This window comes from Jatropha curcas, chromosome 5 (genome assembly GCF_041381405.1).
Source record: "Jatropha curcas cultivar XTBG-Jc1 chromosome 5, XTBG_Jcur_1.0, whole genome shotgun sequence".
Taxonomy (NCBI): Eukaryota; Viridiplantae; Streptophyta; class Magnoliopsida; order Malpighiales; family Euphorbiaceae; genus Jatropha; species Jatropha curcas.
Window position 1 is genome coordinate 25,058,185 of NC_143155.1, and position 23,516 is coordinate 25,081,700.

Genomic DNA, 23,516 nt, shown 5'->3' on the forward strand with positions numbered 1-23,516 from the left:
ACTAATAATAACTGTCCATAAATATGCTTGTCATCCAATGACGTGTCCACAACTGTTGCACATAGTTCGTAGTGTAGGCAATCTTTCAAAACACCTGACAATCTCTCCTGTACGAGGTGTGAAGGGAATGTAATGATTTTTTTTTTTTTTATGGACTAATTAAGGACTAATCTTTGATTCTTGAATACTTCTATTCTCTCGACTTGTGGTCAAGAATTAGTTAGGCATAAGCCATAAACGTGCACGTTTCCTTTTTATGGAAAGAAAGAAACAAAATGCAACAAGTACAAGGCGGATTTTTAAAGCACTTAAAGGCGATAAATTTCTTTAATTTACATGCACACGTTGTAATTAGGTCTATCGTATGGTGGTTCATTAATTAAGTTAAACTTTTTGGTTGGTTATTACGTCATTTGCTCCCTTGCGATCACATTATCAACTTCAATCTTAGAAGTGATCTTATTTTGTTTTGTTATAACAAAATCATTATGTTCATTGAAATCAAAATCATTTATATTTTGAGATAAAATAATAATTTAAAATGATTAATATTTAAAAAATATTAATTAAAAATAATAATGCTCTCATTTTATTTTATTATATTCAATGCTCGTATTAACTGAAATAACAATTAATAATTCTTCTGTTATAAATATTTTTTTTTATTACGAGAAGAGAAAAACATTAAAAATTGGAAAGAAACTTCTGGAAGTTAAGAAAAATGCAATTGTTGTATGCAGTTTTGGGGAGAAAGTTCTATCATCTATGGATATCGTTCAATTGTTGTCATGTTGTGGTCATAGATAGCATTAGCGACAGTTAAGGTGAAAAAGTACAATATGGGCACAAAAACAATCGTCTCAAAAAATGTAATATGTAGGAACCATGACACAGCTTACAATATTATATAAATATTTTATTTTATCTTCTAAATAAGATAATATTCTTTATTCCCAGGCACACTCTCAGAGACTGACCATATCCATTACATAAATAATAAATTATTAACAATGAGATGCATCCATCCCACTTGGTACCTTCTACACACTTCTTGAAAGTACTAGACTCCTTGGGGTCTCATAGTGGGTTAAACCTATATATACATGGGTCCGATTAATTAGATTCAAACCAAATTTTGCTCTATTTGACATTTCATTTTAAACTTGATATTTAAATGTTTCATTGAAAAATAACTTATTAAAAGAAAAGTGCAATTCTCCTTTTTATACCTACAATCACATACGATACAGAATAACTTGTTGATTAACAGAATAATCTGGTACGTGCATGTAAGGATCAGTTATCTTTGGAAAGACAGGTGAGGGTGGTTAAGGTGTATATGTAGAGAGGCCAGTGGGTGGTTGACTTGTTGGCTAACGAAGCTCATGCAGGCCCGATGGGACTGCGAGTCTTGGATTCTCCCTCCGCTGAAGCAAGACGTCTTATTGATGCTGATAGAGCTGGTGCGGTCTGGCCACGAGTAATGTCGTAATTGAGTTTAATATTCTCTAATGTATTTATTTAAAAAAAAAAAAAAATTTCAAATTCAAAAGAAGTGTGGACCTGAAAGTGGCTCGTTGCCTGCAATTCTCTTGATTAATAGGAAAAGCCCAATACAAACTTATTAATGGCAAGCCCAGTCCGCGGTCAATCTATTACAAGTTACGACAGGTTCTCTCGACTTAAATGAACGCAATGGTACCGTTTCCTTACTTTCCAAGTCGTTTTGACGAACGACAGCATGATTGCTACGGCTCCGTTACTAGTGTCGTTGACGCTTATACGAGTTCTGTCCTTGGACGTTTGTTTATTCAAAGCTGAGGGATTTGTTATTAGTTGTCGTAGAACAAAGATAAAAAAAAAAAAAAAGCGCGCGAATCATTTTTTTTTTTTTTTTTCCATTTCCTGATTTCTCTTCTTTCTCGGATTCATGTTTACGATATCAAACTTCAGTGAGTATCGAGAAATTGATTCAACGGACAATTATGTTTACGTTTAATTTGAAGCTATTAGTTTTAGGGTTTGTTATCACCGTATATGCGACAAGACGCTGTGGCGGAGAAACGTCGACGTGTTTGATGGTGTACACTCAAGGCGGTGCTCCGGCAGTATTTCAATCCCCAAAATGCCCTCGCTGGAATCTCCCGGAGTACGATTCTCGATCACGCACCACCACTGCTTCCGGAGGCCGACGTTGTCAATGGGCGATGCTTCAGGGTCGTAGGAAGTCTCAGGAGGACCGCGTACTTTGTGCTCTGGACGTTCGCATTCCCTTTCCTGGTCTCTCTTTCTATCTCCCTCTCTCATGTTTAAATCGTATATGTTTGTGTATGCAAATGCATATGAACCTGGAATTTTAGTGTTGTCTATTAACATCTTCACAAACTTGTGCCTTATGATTTCACATTCTCTGATCACAGATTCACAGTTTTTGTACTTTAAATAGTAAGGTTTTGTCTCACATATAACCTTTAATTTTGGAGCAGGTAAAACAGGGGTTAAGGAAGTTGTGGTTGGAATCGTTGCAGTGTTTGATGGTCACAATGGTGCTGAGGCTAGTGAGATGGCTTCAAAGTTGTTGCTGGAGTATTTTGCTTTGCATACATATTTTCTATTGGATGCCACGTATTCTTTTGCGTTGAAGAAATCTACTGGAAAATTACCTTGCAGGGGAGAAAAGGATGCTGTTTTTCAGGTGTTAAATTGGGATGATGAGCTTGGTTGGCATGAGCTGAACTTTGACAGGTGCTTTTCAAAATGCATTTTTATAGTCAATTCATAAATATGAATTTGGAAATTTTGTTTGAAGCAATATTTGTTTGAATGTCAGTTATTGGGATTGGTAGTTGATTTTATGTTTAAGATCTAATCCTATCCTTCATCATGGTAGCAATTGATGTTAGTTTTTCTACCTTGTTATCATGGCCAATTATGTATTAGTCTCACTTGTCATGCCAAATTGGCAAATGACTATAATCATGCGAAACAAAAAATTGCAGACCTTTTTTTTTGTTTTTTAACTGATAAAACTTACATCAGAATTGTGTTCAGCACAAATTGACAATATCTTGTTCATGTTAGCAAAGTATAGAAAACCAGAAGCCATGAATTCACAAGACACGGGCATAAAACAGAACCTTTTGGAATCTGAAATAGTATTTTTGACTTGCAGGTTTATGTTAGTATCATTATTGCATAAGTTGATGTCTAAATCATGAATCTTGAATGCTGCAATTTTTTAAATTTGCAGTCTAAAATGTTTTTGCAGGTTTAATTTTCCATTGCCAGAAATTTTTGATGATTCTTTTCATTTGGAAATTTTGAAGGAAGCATTGTTGAGAGCTATCCGTGATATTGATGCAACATTTTCTAAGGCAGGTTCACTTTGATTTGACTTTACTTGCCCCTTACTCATGGCATTCCCTTTGTTTTACTTATGTTGATGGTTGGCATTCATTCATTGGGTTGTGAAGGAAGCATCCAGGAAAAATTTTAATTCAGGTTCTACTGCCACCATTGTTCTGATAGTGGATGGCCAAATTTTAGTGGCGAACATTGGAGATTCAAAGGCTCTTTTGTGCTCTGAAAAATTCCAGTCTCCTGCAGAGGCAAAAGGTCAGAAACATCTTGACCCAGTACAATTTGTTCAAAGTTCAGACACAAAATCTCTTACCTGCACGATTGTGCTCTTGGTCAATGGTTCATGGTCCATCTATTGTGTAATGTTTTTGCGTGTCTGAAAATGGACTGTAATATTTTTGACAAAGGAGAACATGGTCAAGTTAATTTATTTGATGGTCTTTGTATTTTCAGCCACTTTATTAAGGTTATACGGAGAGCAGAGACGCAATGGTGTCTTTTCACCTGCAAGATATCGGGACAGAATACAATCAGTTGCATCCAATGGGCTGGCATATTTTATCGTTGAGGAATTGACCAGAGATCATCACCCAGATAGAGATGATGAAAAGCTTCGAGTAGAAAATGCTGGTGGATATGTTAATGAGTGGGGTGGTGTGTCTCGCGTAAATGGCCAGTTGGCTGTTTCCCGAGCTATTGGAGATGTGTATTTTAAGAGGTAGGATTTGTGATCACTAAAATTAAATAATTTGCCATATCCTTCATGTCTAATTTGATCCTATTGCGACCTAAACATTAAAGCGTGCTAACTTTCATTCTGCCTCTTCGTTAACCAACAGCCTTAGCTGGATTGCAATTTCCTTATAATGTGAAGAAATTATATGTGCTTTTCTCATTCAATGTTTCTGAATTATCTCCAGTTATGGTGTTATATCTGCACCTGAAGTGACCGATTGGCAACCTCTCTCCACAAATGATACATATCTAGTGGTTGCATCTGATGGCATGTTTGAGAAGTTGAGTTTGCAGGATGTTTGTGATATACTTTGGGAGGTGCACAGTCATGGTGGTGAGAGATCAGAACTTTCTCCATGTTCACGCTCATTAGCTGAATGCTTAGTAAACATGGCCTTTGAAAAGGGCAGTTTGGACAATGTGGCAACTGTTGTTGTTCCATTAGAATATATTGAAATTCCTCAAAAACCGCCAAGGGAGAGGTGTGTTGGAGACGGAGACATACATTGCTCATCTCTTGGACTAAAGAAGTTCATGCATGAGCAATCAGGTAAGTTTCTCTTCTCTAAACTTTCTGAAGATGTTTGTGTTGACTCAATATGGGCACTAGAATCATTTTTTTGTGGCAGCATCATTGTCGGTAATACTAGGGAATTGTGACTTAATAATTTATTTTCCTTAGCATTATCCATTATGTTGTTGTAATATTTAAGAAAATAAAATAGTTAGGGTATCTTGAGAAGTTTATGTGCATAAATTAAGGTGGTCTCAGCATCATTATTTTGGCTCTCTAGTAGAATGGTTGGGACAAGGCGGGCATTATGTCAGGTTGGTATCATTCTGGAACCCTATGGTTGCAAAAGTATATAAAAGGTTAAAATCGCTGGAAGGTTTGCTTTTCTCTTGTTGGTGTTGCTCTTATCCATGGTTGCATATCGAGTGCTCCTGATTTTCAATTTTGTTTGGAATTTCCACAGGACTTGCTACTACACTTCAGAATTTGATGAGAGGTGTTCTTTGATCTTGTATTCTGAATTGCGTGAGGGATGGTTAGTTGGGTGGTAATTCACAAACCAAAATCTTGCCATGGTCTTAGACTGTTCGTTTTAGCATCTAAGGATAGAGCAAGATGGAAATAGTAATGACTAATTCTTGCAGTTAGTTCAACTTTGGCATAAGATGATGAGGACTAAGGTGGTTCATACTAGAATGGATGGAGGCCATGGCAAAACCTGATGTCACTCGTGTACTGTTGTTTTCATTGTAATTATTTCTTTTGAAATGAGTAATTTACAACAAAAAGAATTATATTTTCTCTAACAAAAGATAAAATTGTTGTGCATTAGTATTCTAGTATTTGCTTTATTTCCTAGATGGAAAGAATCTGGAGTCTGATCATGCATTGGATTCTTATGTGCTTGAGAGCAACCTAAACCTGTCAGCTTATCCTTGCTTTCTAATTTTTTGAGACCATCAATTGTGAACAACTGACTGATTGGCCATGTGTGATGCTAATCTATTCTTGTTTTGTGAAGTTCAAGCCTATTAGGTGCAGATGTACATTCTTTGTTGTGTCGATAACAATTCTGTGTGTTGCACTATTGCTTCTTGCTACATTCAGAGACGAACTGTAAATAGTGAATGCGGGTAATGTTGAATCATGACCCCATGTTGGAGATGATATATGAAGATTAAGAAAGTTATTTGGCATTTTATATAAAACTTCTTAGTTGTTAGAAGCATGTTTACAGCTTCTTATTCTTCCTTCTTCCCCTCCCTTTTCTCTTCAGTACTGGCTTGTATGCAGCCTGTTACTTGTCTCAAAAAAGCTTATTCTCTTATGTCACTGTTTGGCAGCTAATGACATCACTTCTGATCTAGTACAAATGACACATGGACATCCACTTATTGCAAAGTTTGATAGGTTATTGGTAAGGCATTAAAAGCTTATGCTGTTAATATTTGCTTATCTATGATGTTAGATCTTCATTTTCTGAATTGAGTGAGTTTAACTCATGTAGGTTATTGGTAAGGCATTAAAAGCTTATGCTGTTAATATTTGCTTATCTATGATGTTAGATCTTCATTTTCTGAATTGAGTGAGTTTAACTCATGTAGTTTCTGACAAGGGAGTGACTTTTCTGCCCTGTGGGAGAGTAAGATTAATGCATTTTAACTTGTAAACAACAACAATTACAACTAAGCCCTAATCTCAGACTAGTTGCGGTTGGTTATATTAATCCTCTGTTTCCATTTTAGTTCAAAGTAATGTCAAGTAGTAGTTGGTCAGATCACGGTTGCAGTATATATCTTTTATTTTTCTGTTGTGATTCATACGCTTGAATACATGAAAGTCTGATACTTACATTTGGAAGATTTGAAAACTTATTATATATTTAATGGAGAAAGAAAAGGATCTGAGACAGATTCTTGTATGCAAACAATGCTGTTTTTTTCTTCTTCCTCTAGGTTGAAGGAAGACGTGGGAATTTCGGATGTTATTATTTGTCTGAGAACTTAGACAATATGGATACACTGCAAGCTCAAAATAATGAAAAAGAAAATTATGTGTATGACCTACCTCGAGCTCTACCCGGAGCCTTCAGTCACCATTATGGTAAGTTAAGTTAATCTGAGTACCTTTTCTTTTCCATAGTGGATGGGTAGTCAATTTTTTCTTCCAAGTTCTCCATGGTGGCATTGTCTCATGGTCCTATTCTGCTTTTTTACAATGTTTATGGTATCTTAAAATTGCCAATAGACTCCTTTCACAAATGTGATTATTGTTATAGTATCGAGTTTGTATTGACTGGTTGGGTGTGTGTATAGATGGATAATATTTTTTGCATGGATTAACCAGTTCCAGGTTTTCAATTTTATTTTAGGTGGACCTTTGAATTTGTATAATGACCTGAATTTCTGCTTGCATTTTGGGATGAATGTTGATGGAGTTAAAGATCAATGCACTAATCCTGAAGTCTTTGCTAGCTTCCTTGGCTTGCTTGAATCTATTCCTTTCAATGATGTTGGTTCAAATTATGGTTCAACTGAGCATGCGACGCCTGACTTGAGGTACCTTTTCTTCCATTGATTTTTTCCATCCTTTTGTGACGATTGTGGAAATGGGACAATTCAAAATTGAAACTTCCCAGTGTTCAACATGGGAAGAGCAAAGTTCAATTCTATGACCAATCAGCTGAACTCTAGTTAATTCACTTAACATATACTATATAGAATGACTGTGCTTGGGATTTTAGCAAAGCAAGGTGTGCTGGATTGTAAGCCTTGTTATGCCACAAATTTAGAAACTAGAGACGGACAGGTGGGAATTTGGATGGAATTGGAGTGGTCATGTCTTGTTCTAGCATAAGCTGTGCTATGGTTCTGTGCTTGTGTGCTGCTGCTGCCCCATGTTTTTACTTAAGCAATCTCTTTATCAGTGCTTGTAATCATTGCCTTTATTGAGTTAGTGCTAACTCACTTTCAAACTTGATTCTATGCCTTCTTTTCTCTCTGATTAAATCACTAAGTTAATCTTGCTTTTTGGTTGTTAGGTATATATTAAAGAAACGGTTTGGTCGCGGATCATATGGGGAAGTATGGCTGGCATTCTATTGGAATTGCCATGAAGATAAAAATGCTTCAAGTTGGACCGGGAAGAATGAAAATATCTCATCTACGAATTGTTTTAATGCAAATAGAAGAAATTCAGATCATAGGACTACCCATGACTGCAGTGCTGGTTCTCCTGACGATGACTTGTTCATTTTGAAACGCATTATGGTAATTTTCAAAATTGAGTTATGTTCACTATGATCTGATTGTGTTGCTTCAGGCATATGCATGATTTATGCAGAAACTGTGTCTTAGACATTATATCTAATTCCTTACCTTGTTTAGTGATGACTTGCAGTTATTAAATTTTTTGCAGCATCTCTTCTGCCCTTTGATAATGACGAAAACATCTATGAAAAACTATGACCAAGATTCCTTGTTTGCCTCTGTTTGAAATCTTCTATGTTGGTATAAAAGAAAACATTGGGCAAAAAACAACACAAATCTTTTAGTCATATGGTTCATTTCTCACATACAATCTTAAGCTAGAATCCTTCTTTGAGCTTGTTCAAGTACTTTCACTGGGAATTTTGGAGTACTTATTATTCTCAATTATTACCTTGAATATATTTCCTCAATATAAATCTTGTTTCTTTTCTGGGCATTCATGACATTGATGATGTGGTCATTCGTTCGGGAAAAGGTTAGGCTCAACTGCCTGATGCTAGTGAAAAGTGAAGGAACCATGTTACACAAGATTTACTAAGTTAACTCCAGATAATTAATTTGATTCCATCTTAATGTTTGCTTTCACAGTTTGTGCTTCAATGCTCCTAAGCTAGGACAGACTAAAGGTGCATCTAGTTGCTTTGTTTGAGAACCTCTCTAAATTGATCAGTTACTTATTATTTTTCCTCATTTTAATTTTAGAAGCTGTTGATGGTTTAGGAGGTGTTAATGTTTCTCACTGTTTTCATGCACCTAGAAATTTTTGAAATTATTGTCTCTTACTTTTTTAGCATCTCATTATATTGGTCCCATTTTTGAGTGGTAACTTTTGAAGGTGAAATTTGTGAAAGAAGATTTGATAACTGTAAACAGGTAGAGAGAGGAGCTGCTGTTTATTTAAGTGGTCTACGGGAGAAATATTTTGGTGAAGTTTTTCTAAATGCTTCCAGATGTCTCGGAGGTCCAATATCGGATGGAATCACAAGCTCAGTACTGGAAGAGTTGCAATCTAGTTCTAATTACGTATTCGAACCAAATGAACCAAGTTATGGATTAGGGAATGGTTGGTCAAACGTGTCCTCCAACAAATTTAGAATCCAAAGACCTGCTTTTGAAGAAGGTTTGAACCATATAGCAAGATATGTAGAGTCTTTTGAATCTCAATCTAATGAAATCTGGCTTGTGTTTTGTCATGAGGGCATGTCCTTGTCAAGGCTTATGTATACTGTGGAGGAAGCAGAAAATAATACCACTAAAGAAAATATGGAGGAAGCAAAATATGTTCAGGTATTGCATCCATCAAAGTGGTGGCAGTGGTTGAAGACAACAGAAGCAGGAAAAGAGGAAATGCGCAACCTTATATGGCAATTGGTAAGTCTAAATGAATTCTTGATTCTCACATCCTGAAGTTTGTGGTAACTCAGTCTCACCCACCTTTCTCCTCTTTCTTTCATATATGGACATTGCATAAAGCGTTCGTTTGCTTAGTAGTATTCAGTGTTTTATACATAGACAGGGGATGATTCAACTTTGAAAGTGTGATTTTTCCAAATAAAAACAAGTTATTATTCCTTTGTTAGCTGAACTGATCATGATTAGGATATCACTAACATTAGGTGATTAAGTGTGTTCTTATTGTTCAAAACATAGTTACCTAATCCATCAAACTGGGTGGGAATTATATTCTGGATTGCAGTTCTTTTGCGATTTGGATCATGTTAATGTGAGCAATATGATTTTTGCATGGAATTCATCGAACTAGAAGAAGTTGAAAAACACTGATAGAAGTGAGATGACATGGGAAAGAGGAATGCTGATTGATTTTGCAAGTATCGCAGTATTTTTGTGAGCAATTTAATCTGAGTTTTCCTTAGTGAGGGAAAGAGGAAGAGAGATGACATGATAAAGGGATCTCTTTCTTAGTTGCATAGAATGATGGAAGTCCATGGTGGAGACTAGAAAGAGATGAGATAAGAATAGAATGGGACATTTCTTCAAATGGGTAGCTATGAAATAAGTAACAGATGGTAGGTGGGGCGTGGATGACTAAGAGACAGTAAAGTTCGAAGTAAAGTGGAAAGAAATATGTGTGGTTGGCCACTTAAACTTCAAATATTTGATTGAGTTTTGTAATTATGATATGTGATTAAATGGTTAAGAAAAAAAATTACATCATTTATCTTTATATTTTTGGAAAAAAAATATTAAGCGATCTGAAGAACACTTCAAAACCTACCCAGCCTGCACGAGTGAACCAACTGAGCCTACCCCCTCAACCTATCCTAAGTTAGTAGTGAACCTTGGTCTCGTACCTGCACCAGGATTCCAAATTTGCTGCATTCCAGGTAATTATGATTTAGAAATTCATTTCTGATGAAATATTGGTTTGGCGTCAAGTACAACAAAGTTTATTTTAATTGCATTGTCTATTGGCAAAAGGACACTGATTTGTGATTAGTTCTTTAATGGATTTCTAATTAATATGCTTCAAGTTTCTAGTAATAAGCTTTTGCTCATGTTGTTTCAATTGAAGAAAGCTTTTTGGAAATTTGTTTCTGTTTTGTTTCAAAGGTTTACTATTGGAATATACGATATCTGATACTGCTGTTTTTTCACGTTTGCAGTTGATGGCTCTCAAATCCTGCCATGACCGCAACATCACCCACAGGGATATCAAACCTGGTGAGAGGATTGAGGTCTTTTTCTATTAGGATCAATTTATGATTTTGAAAGTATATTAGAAGTATAAATTTATAAATAGTGCCTCGTGGAAAATCTGGTACCTGCAAATGCATTGATTAAAGGATCCAGGATAATGTTGATAACAATTGGCTGGCCTTTATTGTTCCATTTTTCTTGTTTAATCCCCCTGTTGAGCTATTCATGCATTCACTGTCATGTCATTGGGCAAAACTATTGGCAATAATTGTGCCTACTCAAAGGATACTTGCATTTTCTAAGACACGTTTTTTTCCCAATGTCAATATTCCTTTTTTGGGATTATGCTATACTCAAGATGGTTTCATGTTTCATATTGATAGAGAACATGGTAATATGCTTTGAAGATCAGGACACTGGTAGATGCTTGAAAGGAGGTCCCAGCTTAGAGAAGAAATATAGCACCAAAATGTATGATAGAGTAGTAGTCATTCTTTAACTTGAAAATCTCTTCTGTTATAAAATTTTTGCTACACATTAATTTTCAGTCATTGATTAGTGATCAAATGTGCATTTTGGAGAGGTTGCAATATGTGCTTTCTGATTATGTCGTGATTTATGAGCTGGTTATTGATCCCACTTTTATTGATCATTTAGGCGAATTATTGACTTTGGTAGTGCAATGGATGAGTTCACTCTCAAACATTTATATGGACCAACAGGACCTTCTAGGTATCTCATTTCTCTTCAGGAGGCTTTTCTGTTTTCCATGCCTGTGTTTTAGCATATCACCGTTATGATACATATCTATTTTGTGCTAATTAGGGCTGAACAAACTTATGAGTATGCTCCTCCGGAAGCGTTTCTTAATGCTAGTTGGTATCAGGGGCCAACAGGTTCAAATTTGAAGTATGTTGTCCTTCCACTTACTGGTGTAGAGTTTTAGCAATTCTATCTGTTTTGTACAGGACATTATCTTCCATGCTCTGAGTATTTATCTTTATTTCTTACAAGTGAAAGTCACCGTTTAAATATATTTGATTAAATTGTTGTCTATACTCTTTTTCTTTTTGGCAGGTACGATATGTGGAGTGTAGGTGTTGTGATTTTAGAGTTGATCTTGGGATCACCAAATGTTTTTCAAATAAGTTCTCTAACACGGGCCTTTCTAGATCCACATATTGAAGGTTGGAATGAAGACCTGAAGGAGCTTGCATACAAGTGAGTGCCGTCCCATGTGCTTTTATAATCATGAATTTCTCAGATTCTAAATGTATATGAAACGAGATTGCAGATGATTTTCTTTGACATGATCTGCTTTTGAGCATATTCTTTTCACATGCATGAGTTTTTAAAAGTTTACGAAGTTATTTGTAAGAGTGTCCAAGTTTTTTGAGGTGACTTGAGAATTAAGCTTCAACTTGTTTGCATTTGATAATCATGCTGAGGTGGTTGTCAGTGGAAATTCATACACTAGAGGCCCACTTGTCTTCAGCTTGTCCTTCAATTCAAAAGGAGGGTTGAGGGTGGGAAAGAGCTGTCAAATCCATTATTGTGTAACAAGCTTTAACCTGGAGTTCTGTTTCTGTGCCTTACTGATGGAACCAAGAAGTTTCATATGAAAACAGGATCAAAGATTGTAATGTTAACCTTAGTGTCAGAAGATGATTCTTTTTTTTCTCCTTCTATGAGTACAGACGAGTTATGTTTCTGCAGATATTACCAAATAAAGATTAGAAAACTAGATTGAGTTTTTAGAGAAGCTGCTCTAAGCCTCACTGATGATAAGGCTTCCAAGCTTTTGCTTCCAACCACTCCTATTGATCCCTGTTAAATTTAGATTCAAATGAGGGGTTACGGTCTCTGTGTGTGTGAACCTCCTCTGGATGTGACTTCTGTACATCTTGTTCCACCAGTTTCAAATTATATGTATTAGATTCTTATTCAAGGAAAAACTTGAATTTAATATTTTTATGATGTTTTGACAATGTATTTGAATTTGTGGTGATTGGAAGTCACTAGAATGTCTTTAATGGTTGTGAGCTGCTTAACTGTTAATGAATTCTTTTAATTGCAAACAGCTAGTCTGGAAATTTACCAAATATTTAAAGGTGAGATTTGATGTGAGTCATAAGACAAATTTTTGTGGTTAGAAAGAGAATCCTCGCTACATGATGGAGGGAGAATAAACCTGTTTCATCATTTAAGAATTAGAATAGCTTTGACATTGACAACTCTGGCTATTTTTGTGGCACCAGACTTAGATCATTCATGGAGTTATGTATCTTAATCCCTGGGAGTTCCTCTAAACATCATGGCACAATGGGCCAAGTAAGTTTACCATCTCAATTGCTTAATGCCCTTAATTTTCTCTGCATGACAACATATTTCATTGGTGTTATCTTAAGAGAATTCTGTTTCTTTGCAAAAAAACTGGTTGTTAAGATCGAGCACTGGCTAGTCTCCTGATGTACTTAATTACTAAAATGTAATTACTTCTCTGATTGCTGCTGCTAGGAAAAAGAACTAGGTCTTATAAGTATTTCTTTTGGTTGCCTATGACCTTATTGCTGGTCTAATCACTTACCTATCCAAAATATAAGCTGCTTGAACCATATGGACCTAGGCACCAATGGGAGAGAACAATTATGAGAAATGAAAGGTTGCCCAATTGTTTAGACCAATAAAAAAAAGAAAACAAAACCTATTGATGGTACAAATGGTTTCTTGGTCTGAAATATAATTCATGTCTTATACGCGAAAGGTAATTTCTCTTGTATGTCTATCCGCCCCCCTCCGCCCCCCCCCCCCAACACCAAAAAAAAAAAAAAGAAAAAAAAAAGGAAGAGATAATAGAGCTTTTTTTTTCATGCTATTCTGAGCAATACTGTGTTTTGCTATCTCTCATTAGATTTTAATCATGCTCTGTGCATGCTGAAAAATCTTATCTTTTGATAATCAGGCTGGAGCTTCACCTGCTTCTTGGAAATGCTCCGAAGAGTTCTTTTCCGAACAAATCAAAAGTAGAGATCCTCTGAAATTAGGGTAATATGCAATCTCATATACACTGTATTTGATTAAACTACAGCATGACTATGTACTATCCATTTTCTCTGTTTGCCAGCATTTTTCACATCTGGTATTTTCACTGTCTGCAGGTTTCCAAATGTTTGGGCTTTACGGTTAGTACGCCAACTATTACTCTGGAATCCCGTAAGTTCACAGAAATAATTTATGAGAATGTGCATTTAGAGCCATAGCTTGTGAATTTACCAATATTTTTTGCATATATAGATGCATAGTAGTCTAAGTCTGTTTGACATTTAAGCATCTTTTTAGATTGGGTTATGAGAATTTTTAAGACCACTTTTAAATATTGATAAAATCCAAGTTATGTAAGGAAAATTACACGTAAAATTTAAAATTGATAATTGTGGAAAGAAAATTTGTGTAGCCAGTTATCTGTATGCATACCTGTTTCATTTTTCAATTAATCATATTGCCACTTTTGAATGTATAAGCTGGGTCCTAATTTCTTGTGATTACAGGAGGATCGATTGAGTGTTGATGATGCTTTGCGGCATCCTTATTTCCAAACTCATAAAAATTGAGTTCGCAAGAAGTTTACAAGTTTTTCCATTTGATGCACCAGATAATCAATATTCCCAAAAGGTAATTTTCCCAATCATGAGATGACTGAACCGGAAAGCACGTCCCATATTCTTTTTCATTCTAATGTTAAAATTTCAATCTTGTCACTCTAAAGGAAAATTCAAAAGAATCACAAATGAGAGGCTTTTCAGTGGAAGATTTTGAAGATTGAAATACCGATAGAAATAAGATGAAGTGATGCCCTAATCTCTTAATTGGGTTGGCTCCTTACAATGCCATGCTGTTCATCAGCTCCAAAATTTCATCAAGACCTGACTATTTGGGGATTCTATTGCTCACAGGCATCACTGTTAATGCCAAACGCCAACAATCCTCTTGACCCACAGGATCAGAATGGAAGTATATGGTTTATCATGTTGCGATTCCGTTATCACCGATGTAAGCATTTCTTAATCTCTTTTACAACGTTCTACATTGCAATCTGAACCTTTGACAACCTATTCGTCCCATTCTTTCTTTTTATACGTTCATGTTTGTAAATTCTATTCTTTATTTATTGCAGATTTTCTTTATGTAACTTGAAGGAACAAAAATCAATAAGAAAAATAAATTATGTTTTGGAAATTCCTGCATTTATTGTTTATTCAATATTTGGCCAAGCTGATTTTGGTTGTACTTCTCTATGTGGGCAGTATTATCACCAGTTAAAAAGGCAAAGAAATAGCGTTGATGTGTCATCACAATACAGAAAAATCTACAAGGTCCTGCTTCAAATGGTAATTTTGCCTGCAAATTGACAGTAGCTCATCACTCAAATGCTAATGAAGAAGGGTCATGCATAGAAGCTGCGGATTGTTGTTATCAAAGTAGTAAAAAAGAAACTTAAATTTCTGATGTTCTTGGAATCACGCAAGGATAAAATAGTTTCAGAAACAAATATTTTTCAATTCACAGCTCTTGCCAAGAATTTTTAGGGGAAATTCCATTTCTAGAGCCAAACAATTAATTTACATGCTCGAAATCATTCAAGAAATTTGTCTTAAGGGTACTACAATAGCAGACAAATTATCATAGCTGCCTTTATCATATGCTGTATTTACTATACAATCTGCTATTGAGGTTGAAGACAGGCATGAATGCGACAATTTCGAGTCTTGACTTCCTTGGAGATGCGAATTACATTCAAAAATAAGATCACCGATATCCTGTTGCGTCAAGCTCTCAAATATACCATCAGATGCAACCACCAAATAAATGTCGTTTGCAGTTAAAAGTCGCCAACCTGTAAACTCAGGCTCAGGTATAACTCCATACCTAATGACAATACAGTTCCCTTAGAGCCTCTCTGGATTTCAAAAATCAACTTGCTATCTAATCCAAGTTGGAAAATCACCTTTTCAAATATACATCACCGATTGATCGAGACATGGCAAGCACCCCATTGACTCGAGGCACACCCCTCATGATGACAGAACCACCAGCAGCTTCAATTCGAGCTCTTTCATCTTCTCTGACTGGATGATGATCATCTGTTAGTGCTGTTGCGGAGATATGCACCGTGGAATCACCTATCATTTCATCAACATCTAATTCATTAGGTATCTTATCAAACTGATATGATAGACTTAACCTAAATTTATTCCGAAACAACTTTTTTCTGATTCGAACTCATAATGGAAGACAGAACAAAGAGTGAACAGAAAGATTCGGACCTCCAATTCCTGAATCAGTCTGAGTACTAATTTTGTCGGACAAGAGAAGAGCTTTTGAGTCACCAACATTGGCAACTAAAATCTGCCCATCAAACAAAAGAACAACAACAGCAGTAGAGCCAGAGAAAAAGTTGTTTGTAATAGCTTCCTGAAAGCATAGATTATAGAACAAGCCATAAAGAACGTTAATTTCCTTAAAGAGAAGCAGACACTAAAATCAAGGACAGAAATGAAATAAGCCACCCACTTGCCTGAGAAAAACTGAGATCAATGTCACTGATTGTCTTGGATAAAGCTTCTTTTAGAATTGCCAGCTGAAACGATCTGTAATCGCTTGATGATGACAATGCATTACGATGTTGTGCCATTTTCTTGTATGATTGAAATACAACATTTACGTGGAAGTAATCAAACAATAGATGTGAAGCCATTTTACTAGCTTCCTGACCACCATGTCCATCAAAAACTGCTATAATACCGACTGTATCCTCCTCAAGCCCATTTTTGCCTTCATATGAGCAGCTTTTCTTAGTAAAAATATTAAACAATAATTTATTCAGTCTTTCTCAAAGCAAGATGAAATTCTGGATTCTGATTATTATAAATAATTTTTACCTGGCAATAATAGTTTCAGGTAAAGATTACAAGCTATGGCATCCTCTTGATACTCTCTGCGTCCTTGAAGAATAGAGAACTGGCAATTTTGTAGACTTCGATTTTGAAGAGACGCGGTGGAGGAGAGAACCCATTGCTGACACTCTGGAGAGCTATAAACGGCAGGAGCACCGCCATTGTCGTACTCCATCATACACGATACTGATAATAATCCATCGGAAGATGGGATAATAGAAATCAGAAATAGTAGAAATAAGAGTAGTCCAATCTCAAATCCTTCTAATTTTATCATCGAGTTGGTTAATGAAAACGCAAATGAAATGCTATAGAAAGAAATGATCGGAATCAGGGGAAACTAACACTGTAACGCACTAAGCCAAGGAGGAGAGGGATCTTGTCATCTATAAACGGAGTCGTTTTCATAAAAGCCTAAGATTTTCTTTTTTCTTCTTGAGCTTAAATAATTATAAAATGAGTGACAAATTTTGAAATTTTTTTAATAATTTAAGAATTCTATAATTGTACAAAAAACATAAAATATAAAATATTATTTTATTCGTTGACTTATATGAGAATCAGAAAAGAATATGAAGTAATACACGAATAATATGATGAAAAAAAGAAATATTTGAATAAAAGAATTAATTAAATTATTAAATGTTGAAAATTTGTTGTATAAAGAGAAAAAAATAGTCAGAGATATAACTGGTATAAAAATAGATAAAGATAATTGCACCTTCAAAGACATTCTTTTGCATATTTTTGTGTTGGTAGCCAAATTCTTTCACATTAATTAAATTAAATTTTACAAAAATGGAAAAGCCATAAATTACAAAAAGTGAGGGAGGAAACGAATAGTGTACAGGGTGGGGCAGTATTTCTATGGCATGCCAATGAAGCCATATATAGTTTTCAAGGCTCATGGCTGTTTACACGGCTGTGAAGTTCCAACATTTCTTGATGGTTCGGATCGAAAGATAGAGCAGCTCGACAGTCGCGTTGGGCGGCCGAGACATCGCCAATATGCTCATAGAAAGCAGCCCTCAAATGCAGTAGGTGAAGGTCTGGTTTGAATACAATTGCTTTTGATAGTTCTGCAATGGCTTCCTTCTCCTTGTGGCTGTCCATCAATACTGCTCCCAACATGAAAAAGCTTCAATGTCAGTTTAATAGAAAGAAAAGAAGAAATTAAAAAAAAAAAAAAAAAAACCAATTCACTAATATATCCTCTCATATCATGTCCAGTCCAACAGTTGTAGTAGGATCCACTGTAAAATTATAGGTACACTTTTTGTGAAATAGAAAAAGAGAAAAAGGCCAAGATGGAGTTGTCAAAGGAAGAAAAGCTCATAGCAGAGTGGGGGAAGAGCACAGCTCATAAGACATGAAGCATGTGACATAACTAAAATTTCTAGACATTACGCAACCAACCAAACAACAGAGCTGCAATGTCAACAACAATTGTGATAACATCTCCTTGTAGTTATTGCTTTTGGTATTTTTTGTATAAGCAATCGGTTAAGTCTGACAACATTAGTTGGAGTATTACAGTTTTTTTTTTTCCATGCGAGAACTTTTTCGTTTGGTAATGCAGTCTGTATGGAAGGAAAATAATCTGACCTGCAGCTCGATATCTGTAAGGGTACACTCGGAGTGGATCTAATTTTGTGACCATCTCTAGGTCCGCTTTTGTGAGTTCACGATCACAGTACTCAGACCTCTTCTCATAAGCAGACGCATTGTTTCGAGCCTTCTCAATCAATTTGGTCATTTCCTCGTATGCAGCAATCCTATCATTTCTGAGAAAATAGACTCGAGCAAGGCCCTGATGTGCTCTAGTGTGCCTGATTTTAAGGGCATTTATGTAGCAATCAGCTGCCAAGTCTAATTTCCCACAGTCAACATAGACACTTCCAAGATTGTTAAGTGCCTGGCAAATAAAATTCCAAGAACTAAAATGTTAGACTGTGCATGCTTACGTCTCAGCATGTAACATTATACCGAAGACAATGCAACAGTAATGAAACTGATTCATCAATCTCGATCACAAGAGAGCGAGACTAGTTTATACCTAGGTAAATAAATAAACTATAGTTTAGAAGACAGGTGGAATTTAAATCATAAATCATTAAATTCCATTCAAAACTAATCTTTCAAATCTTAAGAATTTTTTCCGACATATGAACTTCTCTATGCAAAGATTATGGGAAAGTTTGCACATAAACAAAAACAAAGCAACCTACTTCATTCCACTGGAGCAGTTTTACCTTCCTCTGAGGAAATAAGTTCTCATTTTTTATGGTACCTTCAAGCAAAACATAGGACCTCTGTAACCTCACACTTGGAGGCTATTGCCAAACTACTTGACAATTACAGAAATTAACCATCTCCTAAGAAGTTCTCATAAGTAAATAGAGTTCATTCCAGCTTTTCAGTGCTTTCTTCCAATATCTAACGTTGCTAGCGCACCAAAATAAACATGATTTTGAGTTCATAATGGTCTCCCAATCAGCTGCTCTAAACCACAGAGCAAAGAAAAAGAAAGGAGTAAGAATCTGCAGTTATATGTCGTACATAGAGTTCGTTCCAGCTATTCAGTGCTTTCCCAACCTCTAATGTTGCTATCACACCATTATAACATGATGGTCCAAAGAGTAGCAAGAATCTGCAGTCCTATTACCGAGACTATCACTGTACAAATTCAGCCGAGCTACATACTAACATTATAGTTTTTGAGTTTTATATTATGTAAACAAGCCCTTTAAACAGAACCTTTACTTCTCAACCCAGAACAGAAAAACAAGAAAACATGATACCCAAATACTATTTAAAGAGGCCCTTTCAGGATTTCACCTTCTACAGTACCCTTAAATATCACTAAACTCTCTTAGCATTTGCAGTTATCCTAAATTCAGAATCAACTGCTGCATTATTTTTTAACCACTAAGAAATTTATTATCAGTCAGTTTTTGTAGATTCACAATGGCTCTCCCACTAATGATGATGTCCATCAATGTCCTTGAACCCAAAACCAAAGCCACCATGACAGTATTAAGATGTTGATACAACCAAAATTGGGTGGCAAATGAGAGCTGATGATGATCATTTTATATTCTTTCTGAACATGAGCCTATCTCCTATTTGATAGACAAGTACTAGCAATTCAAAATAACATTTTAAGGAAATATGTAGGTGGCTATAAAAACCATACCTGGCCTTTGCGCAGTCTATCTGAAGGACACTTCAAAGCATCTTCAAGTAGTGAAACAACAGTTACAGAACAAGAAGGATCCTGGCTAGAGTCAGCCAGTGCATAGGCTTTAAGAAAGAAGGCCTCAAAAGACCTATTAATTATGATAGACTCTTCAGCTTTTCGAAGCCCCTCCTCACAATGACCAGTATCATACAAGATCCATCCCTCATAAACTAGACGTTCGTGTTCAGTTGATGCATGTTGCCGAGCTAATTGTAAGCTTTGCATGGCAGCCTCAGGACAATTTAACCTAATAAAGTACAACCATGAGATTTTTTAACTTAAATATCATCAAGCTGTCCATGCCAACATCCCAAAACAGAAAGTACCACGAAAGAGAAGAACTTGGAAAAATATTTGACAGAAAACTTAAGAAAAAAACTCTTCTAGAAGAAAACTAATGCATGATAGAGAAAACTAATGATGTTCTCTGATTCTGATTCTAGTGAGGATACTTAAAAAATAATCGCAGGCTTCCGTGAGATCACAAATTTTGACTACATATTAGACACCTTCATCAAAAGGCACATGCTTTAATAAAAGTTAGCATTTGGTCATAGCAAAATAAATTAAGGAGATTATGCATCAATGCAATTCAAAGATTAAAACTCAAGAAACATACCTAAGAAGAAGGAGAGACTGTCTGAAATATAGAACGCCTTTTGGAGCATCAGATTCAAGCATTTGGTATATGACAGAGAGGGACCCTATATCATCAACAGAAGACCACCTCTCATACAATTGCATCCAACAATCAGCTGTTGTCCAATTCCCAACATGCTCACGCACAAGAGTTCGAAGTTGGTAGGCTGCCACCCGTCCCTCAAACATTCTATAATCTGGGGAGAGAGTGAGAATTGCCTGAACATCACAAAGGGCTGCTTGATAATCTTCAAGAGCTAAATAGAAACAAAATCGCAGTTCCAAGCATTCCAATGCTAGTTTGAACCCAAGAACCCTGTTGATCTCTGCTAGTGCAGCTTGTACATTCTGCCTCCTCATCAAAGAAGCCGCACGGTACATATAGGGATAAGTAAGAGTTGGGTCCAATTCAGTTGCTTTCTCAAGATCCTCGAATTTGTTATTGCCTTCACAACATAAGGACCTTTCCTGATACATCCATCCCAGCGGGGTAACAGAGGATATCATAGAGCTGAGTTTGTCATAAGCCCAAAGCCGATGACCCCTAATGTAACCCAGTCTAGCCAAACCTGATACAGAGTACTTGTGACCAGCATTAAAAGCTGCCTCAAAAAGACGTTCAGCTTCATCATCCTCTTTCCTCAAAAGTCTCACACAACCCAACTGATGAAAAGCCAACATTTTCTGCCGGTTACTTTCAGCTGACTCCACCAACCGTTCTAGGAAACTAGCCGTTTTATCGGATTGAGGATCAAGGTTCATTGCAACTTCACTTAATAAACAGTATAGTGAAAATGAGGCTGCCCCAACCATAACTGTTCTCTCTTGCTTATCAGCATGGCTAAATATTTTCACCACCCGATCATCATTCAAGCAATCAGGCAGTTCAAGCAAGAAAACTTGCAAACATGATGCAGCAAGGACGGGCGAGCTCTCTTGAAGAGCACATTCCATGAGTTCTACGGCGTCTTCTCTACAGGAAACCAAAGATGCAAGCTTCCTATCACAGGCATCTTTTAGCTTTTCGCAACAAAACTTATTTGCAAAAATCAATATTTCTAATAAAACATCTGGAGAAACTTCATTTAAACTGCCAGTTACACTGAAGTCGGTGATTGCCTTAAAACCCATAGGAGATATGTTATTCTCCGAGAAATCTATGTTTTCACAAAAAGATTCCGAGAAACATCCATTAAGCATAGCATGGAATGGAGCTGAAAGGCCTGCAATTTTCTTCCTATCACAAACAATTTTCTCATCTCCAATTCTAAAAATGACATTTCTCAAATTACATTCTGCATTCATCAAAACAGTCTCATGGGAACTTGAACTGATATCAGCATGAAGCTGGTATACAATATCAATTGGTCCAAACTCTTGTGCACATTTACCACAAGTGGCAAGCAAGTCAGCAATAAGCTCCTCTCCCTGCTTTTCATACTTCAACCAAGCCCCAAATACAAGCTTCTCATGCACAGTGCTGGACTTCTGCCATGCTGAGCAGAGGCTTCTCCGCATCAATTTGACTTCGCCAAGGCCCCTAAAGACCTGAAATTGTAATAAATAGAGATTTGACCTCTCTTGTGGAGGACATGATTCAAGTTCTTCATGAATCTGAGCTAAAACTTCTACATAATCAACAGGTTTAAAGAATGGCAAGACTGGAGGTTCAGGGACCTTGATAAGTGATTCTCTACAATAAAGAAGCCAAAAAGAACAACAAAAGAAATTCAATCTATTGGGAAAAGAGAAGTTACAGAAACAATAAGAGATGAAAACAATGGCTTACATGGATGAAGAAGAGCAAGAAGTAACTTTAGAGAGTTTCCCTCTTTCAACTTGAAGCCATGACTGTGGATTTAAAGCATTGATTTGTGACTCTTTACATGACTCGGATGGGAAGAAAGTCCTCATTGGGCATAAGAGATGAAACAAATCCCAGATCTCCACAGTAGCCAGATGCGTTTTTTCTTCACTTGCTTTCCCTCTCTCCCCCTCACCCTTCCTCCCCAGAATTCAAAACACAACAAAATTTGGGAGTCAAAAATGGAAATAAAAAGAGCAATAAGTTGCTTGTGTTCACAAATGACTACCCTCGGCCAAAAGAGATATCTCAAACCCACAAAAACAAAAACTCTAACGTAAATTTTTTCTAAAGAATCAGAAAAATACACCTAAAAAAACAATACAAACAGCTAATGGATACAATATCACTCCGTAAGTTCCACACAAATCAAATTGAACCCCCTTTACAGGTAATTATTACTCATAATTAAAAAAGCTGATTTCTTTTCTGTGGCAATCACCACTGGCCTTGCAGATGTCTTGATTTAGTTCTAATTCACACAAATGAATATCCAGAAGTGATATTTTCTAACATAATAAAATACATCATCAGTCTCCTTCCACAAAACATATAGCAAATACAACCAGAAAAAACCAAACACCCAGTACGTAAGATCTCTACTAAAAGGGCAATCAAATCCACATTATAACCCACCCAATCGACTCATAACAAAACCCCAAAGGCACCATAAACAATCAATAGATAAAGATTATAGACTGACAGAGACAAAGACGAGAGACCCAGTAGAGTTGTGACTTCGAATTTGAAGATGGAAATCAGTAAATCACAGATTACGGGCTGGAGCTTGCAGAAGCACGCGAAATCAAAGCGACGGAATCCAAAGAATAAAATTGAATTCTAACTTTTGTTAACTTTCTTTTGTTTGGTAAAAGGGAAAGTTTTTTTCTTTTTTCTTTTTTCTTTCTTGCTTTTGTCTTTCTCTCTCCCCCACTTTTCTCCCGTTGGAGAAGAAGGAAAGATTTGGAGGCAGTGTTTGTTTGCACAATGAAGAGATGAACAAAATTAAGGAAATGATGGAAATAATGAGGAATTAAGAGATTAAAATTTTTTGATAATTTGGATGTGATGGAAGACAGAGTGATGTCGTTTGGCCACAGAAGTGATTATGTGGTGTCGTGTTGTTAAGATTGTCCAGTTTACATCAATAATTGTCTCACTAAAGTGGGGCCTTTAAATTTATCTAACGTTTGAATTTATGGTAAGCACTAAGCAGATATTAGGAAAATGGAAGGTGAAAAGTATTGTGTGTGGAATGCACAACTCACTCTTGGTTTAGATC

General features: G+C 36.1%; 3 protein-coding genes across 12 annotated transcripts; 1 reads left to right on the forward strand and 2 right to left on the reverse strand.

Annotated features, from left to right (window-relative positions):
• The first annotated feature begins 1,833 nt into the window (after nt 1-1,833).
• LOC105649936 (kinase superfamily protein) lies at nt 1,834-15,099 on the forward strand. Of its 8 annotated transcripts, XM_089721374.1 has the most exons (23): nt 1,835-2,280; nt 2,487-2,745; nt 3,251-3,378; nt 3,478-3,615; nt 3,814-4,078; nt 4,281-4,645; nt 5,953-6,026; nt 6,565-6,712; nt 6,981-7,167; nt 7,650-7,878; nt 8,752-9,249; nt 10,503-10,560; nt 10,920-11,007; nt 11,194-11,268; nt 11,362-11,445; nt 11,614-11,757; nt 12,795-12,867; nt 13,499-13,581; nt 13,695-13,749; nt 14,085-14,208; nt 14,303-14,382; nt 14,490-14,586; nt 14,841-15,099. In XM_089721374.1, exons 1-20 carry the CDS (start codon nt 1,986-1,988, stop codon nt 14,145-14,147), a joined length of 3,309 nt encoding a protein of 1,102 aa, XP_089577500.1. In that variant the 5' UTR covers nt 1,835-1,985; the 3' UTR covers nt 14,148-14,208; nt 14,303-14,382; nt 14,490-14,586; nt 14,841-15,099. The 8 variants fall into 8 exon arrangements, with proteins under 8 accessions (XP_089577503.1, XP_089577504.1, XP_089577505.1 ...); XM_089721377.1 differs by having other exon boundaries at nt 1,834-2,280; nt 13,695-13,718; nt 14,303-14,586; XM_089721378.1 differs by lacking the exon at nt 14,303-14,382 and having other exon boundaries at nt 1,834-2,280; nt 13,695-13,718.
• Nucleotides 15,100-15,105: 6 nt separating this feature from the next.
• On the reverse strand, nt 15,106-16,878 carry LOC105649935 (putative protein phosphatase 2C 51). 2 transcript variants are annotated; one of them, XM_089721381.1, is made up of 5 exons: nt 16,476-16,878; nt 16,108-16,368; nt 15,861-16,004; nt 15,542-15,716; nt 15,106-15,462 (listed from the first exon to the last, which is right to left on the reverse strand). In XM_089721381.1, the coding sequence occupies exons 1-5, from the start codon at nt 16,765-16,767 to the stop codon at nt 15,174-15,176; spliced, it is 1,161 nt and encodes a 386-aa protein (XP_089577507.1). In that variant the 5' UTR covers nt 16,768-16,878; the 3' UTR covers nt 15,106-15,173. The 2 variants fall into 2 exon arrangements, with proteins under 2 accessions (XP_089577507.1, XP_012092163.1); XM_012236773.4 differs by having other exon boundaries at nt 15,861-16,008; nt 16,112-16,368; nt 16,476-16,876.
• Nucleotides 16,879-17,205: 327 nt separating this feature from the next.
• EOL1 (ETO1-like 1) lies at nt 17,206-23,240 on the reverse strand. Of its 2 annotated transcripts, XM_012236775.3 has the most exons (5): nt 22,160-23,238; nt 20,351-22,063; nt 19,687-19,978; nt 18,096-18,405; nt 17,206-17,608 (listed from the first exon to the last, which is right to left on the reverse strand). In XM_012236775.3, the coding sequence occupies exons 1-5, from the start codon at nt 22,282-22,284 to the stop codon at nt 17,388-17,390; spliced, it is 2,661 nt and encodes an 886-aa protein (XP_012092165.1). In that variant the 5' UTR covers nt 22,285-23,238; the 3' UTR covers nt 17,206-17,387. The 2 variants fall into 2 exon arrangements, with proteins under 2 accessions (XP_012092165.1, XP_020541108.1); XM_020685449.3 differs by lacking the exon at nt 18,096-18,405 and having other exon boundaries at nt 17,464-17,608; nt 22,160-23,240.
• Nucleotides 23,241-23,516: the final 276 nt, after the last annotated feature.

What these genes read in the sequence shown, in the direction of transcription:
- LOC105649936 (XM_089721373.1), top strand. Translation starts at nt 1,986, where the DNA reads ATGTTTACGTTTAATTTGAAGCTATTAGTTTTAGGGTTTGTTATCACC. An exon ending in AGCCTTCAGTCACCATTATG is followed by an intron (nt 6,713 to 6,980) that starts GTAAGTTAAGTT and finishes ATTTTATTTTAG; the next exon opens with GTGGACCTTTGAATTTGTAT. An exon ending in CATGCGACGCCTGACTTGAG is followed by an intron (nt 7,168 to 7,649) that starts GTACCTTTTCTT and finishes TTTGGTTGTTAG; the next exon opens with GTATATATTAAAGAAACGGT.
- LOC105649935 (XM_089721381.1), bottom strand. Translation starts at nt 16,767, where the DNA reads ATGATAAAATTAGAAGGATTTGAGATTGGACTACTCTTATTTCTACTA. An exon ending in CCTGAAACTATTATTGCCAG is followed by an intron (nt 16,369 to 16,475) that starts GTAAAAATTATT and finishes GCTCATATGAAG; the next exon opens with GCAAAAATGGGCTTGAGGAG. An exon ending in GGTGATGTATATTTGAAAAG is followed by an intron (nt 15,463 to 15,541) that starts GTGATTTTCCAA and finishes TATTGTCATTAG; the next exon opens with GTATGGAGTTATACCTGAGC.
- EOL1 (XM_012236775.3), bottom strand. Translation starts at nt 22,284, where the DNA reads ATGAGGACTTTCTTCCCATCCGAGTCATGTAAAGAGTCACAAATCAAT. An exon ending in ATAGACTGCGCAAAGGCCAG is followed by an intron (nt 18,406 to 19,686) that starts GTATGGTTTTTA and finishes TTTATTTGCCAG; the next exon opens with GCACTTAACAATCTTGGAAG. An exon ending in TTACAGATATCGAGCTGCAG is followed by an intron (nt 17,609 to 18,095) that starts GTCAGATTATTT and finishes TGTTGGGAGCAG; the next exon opens with TATTGATGGACAGCCACAAG.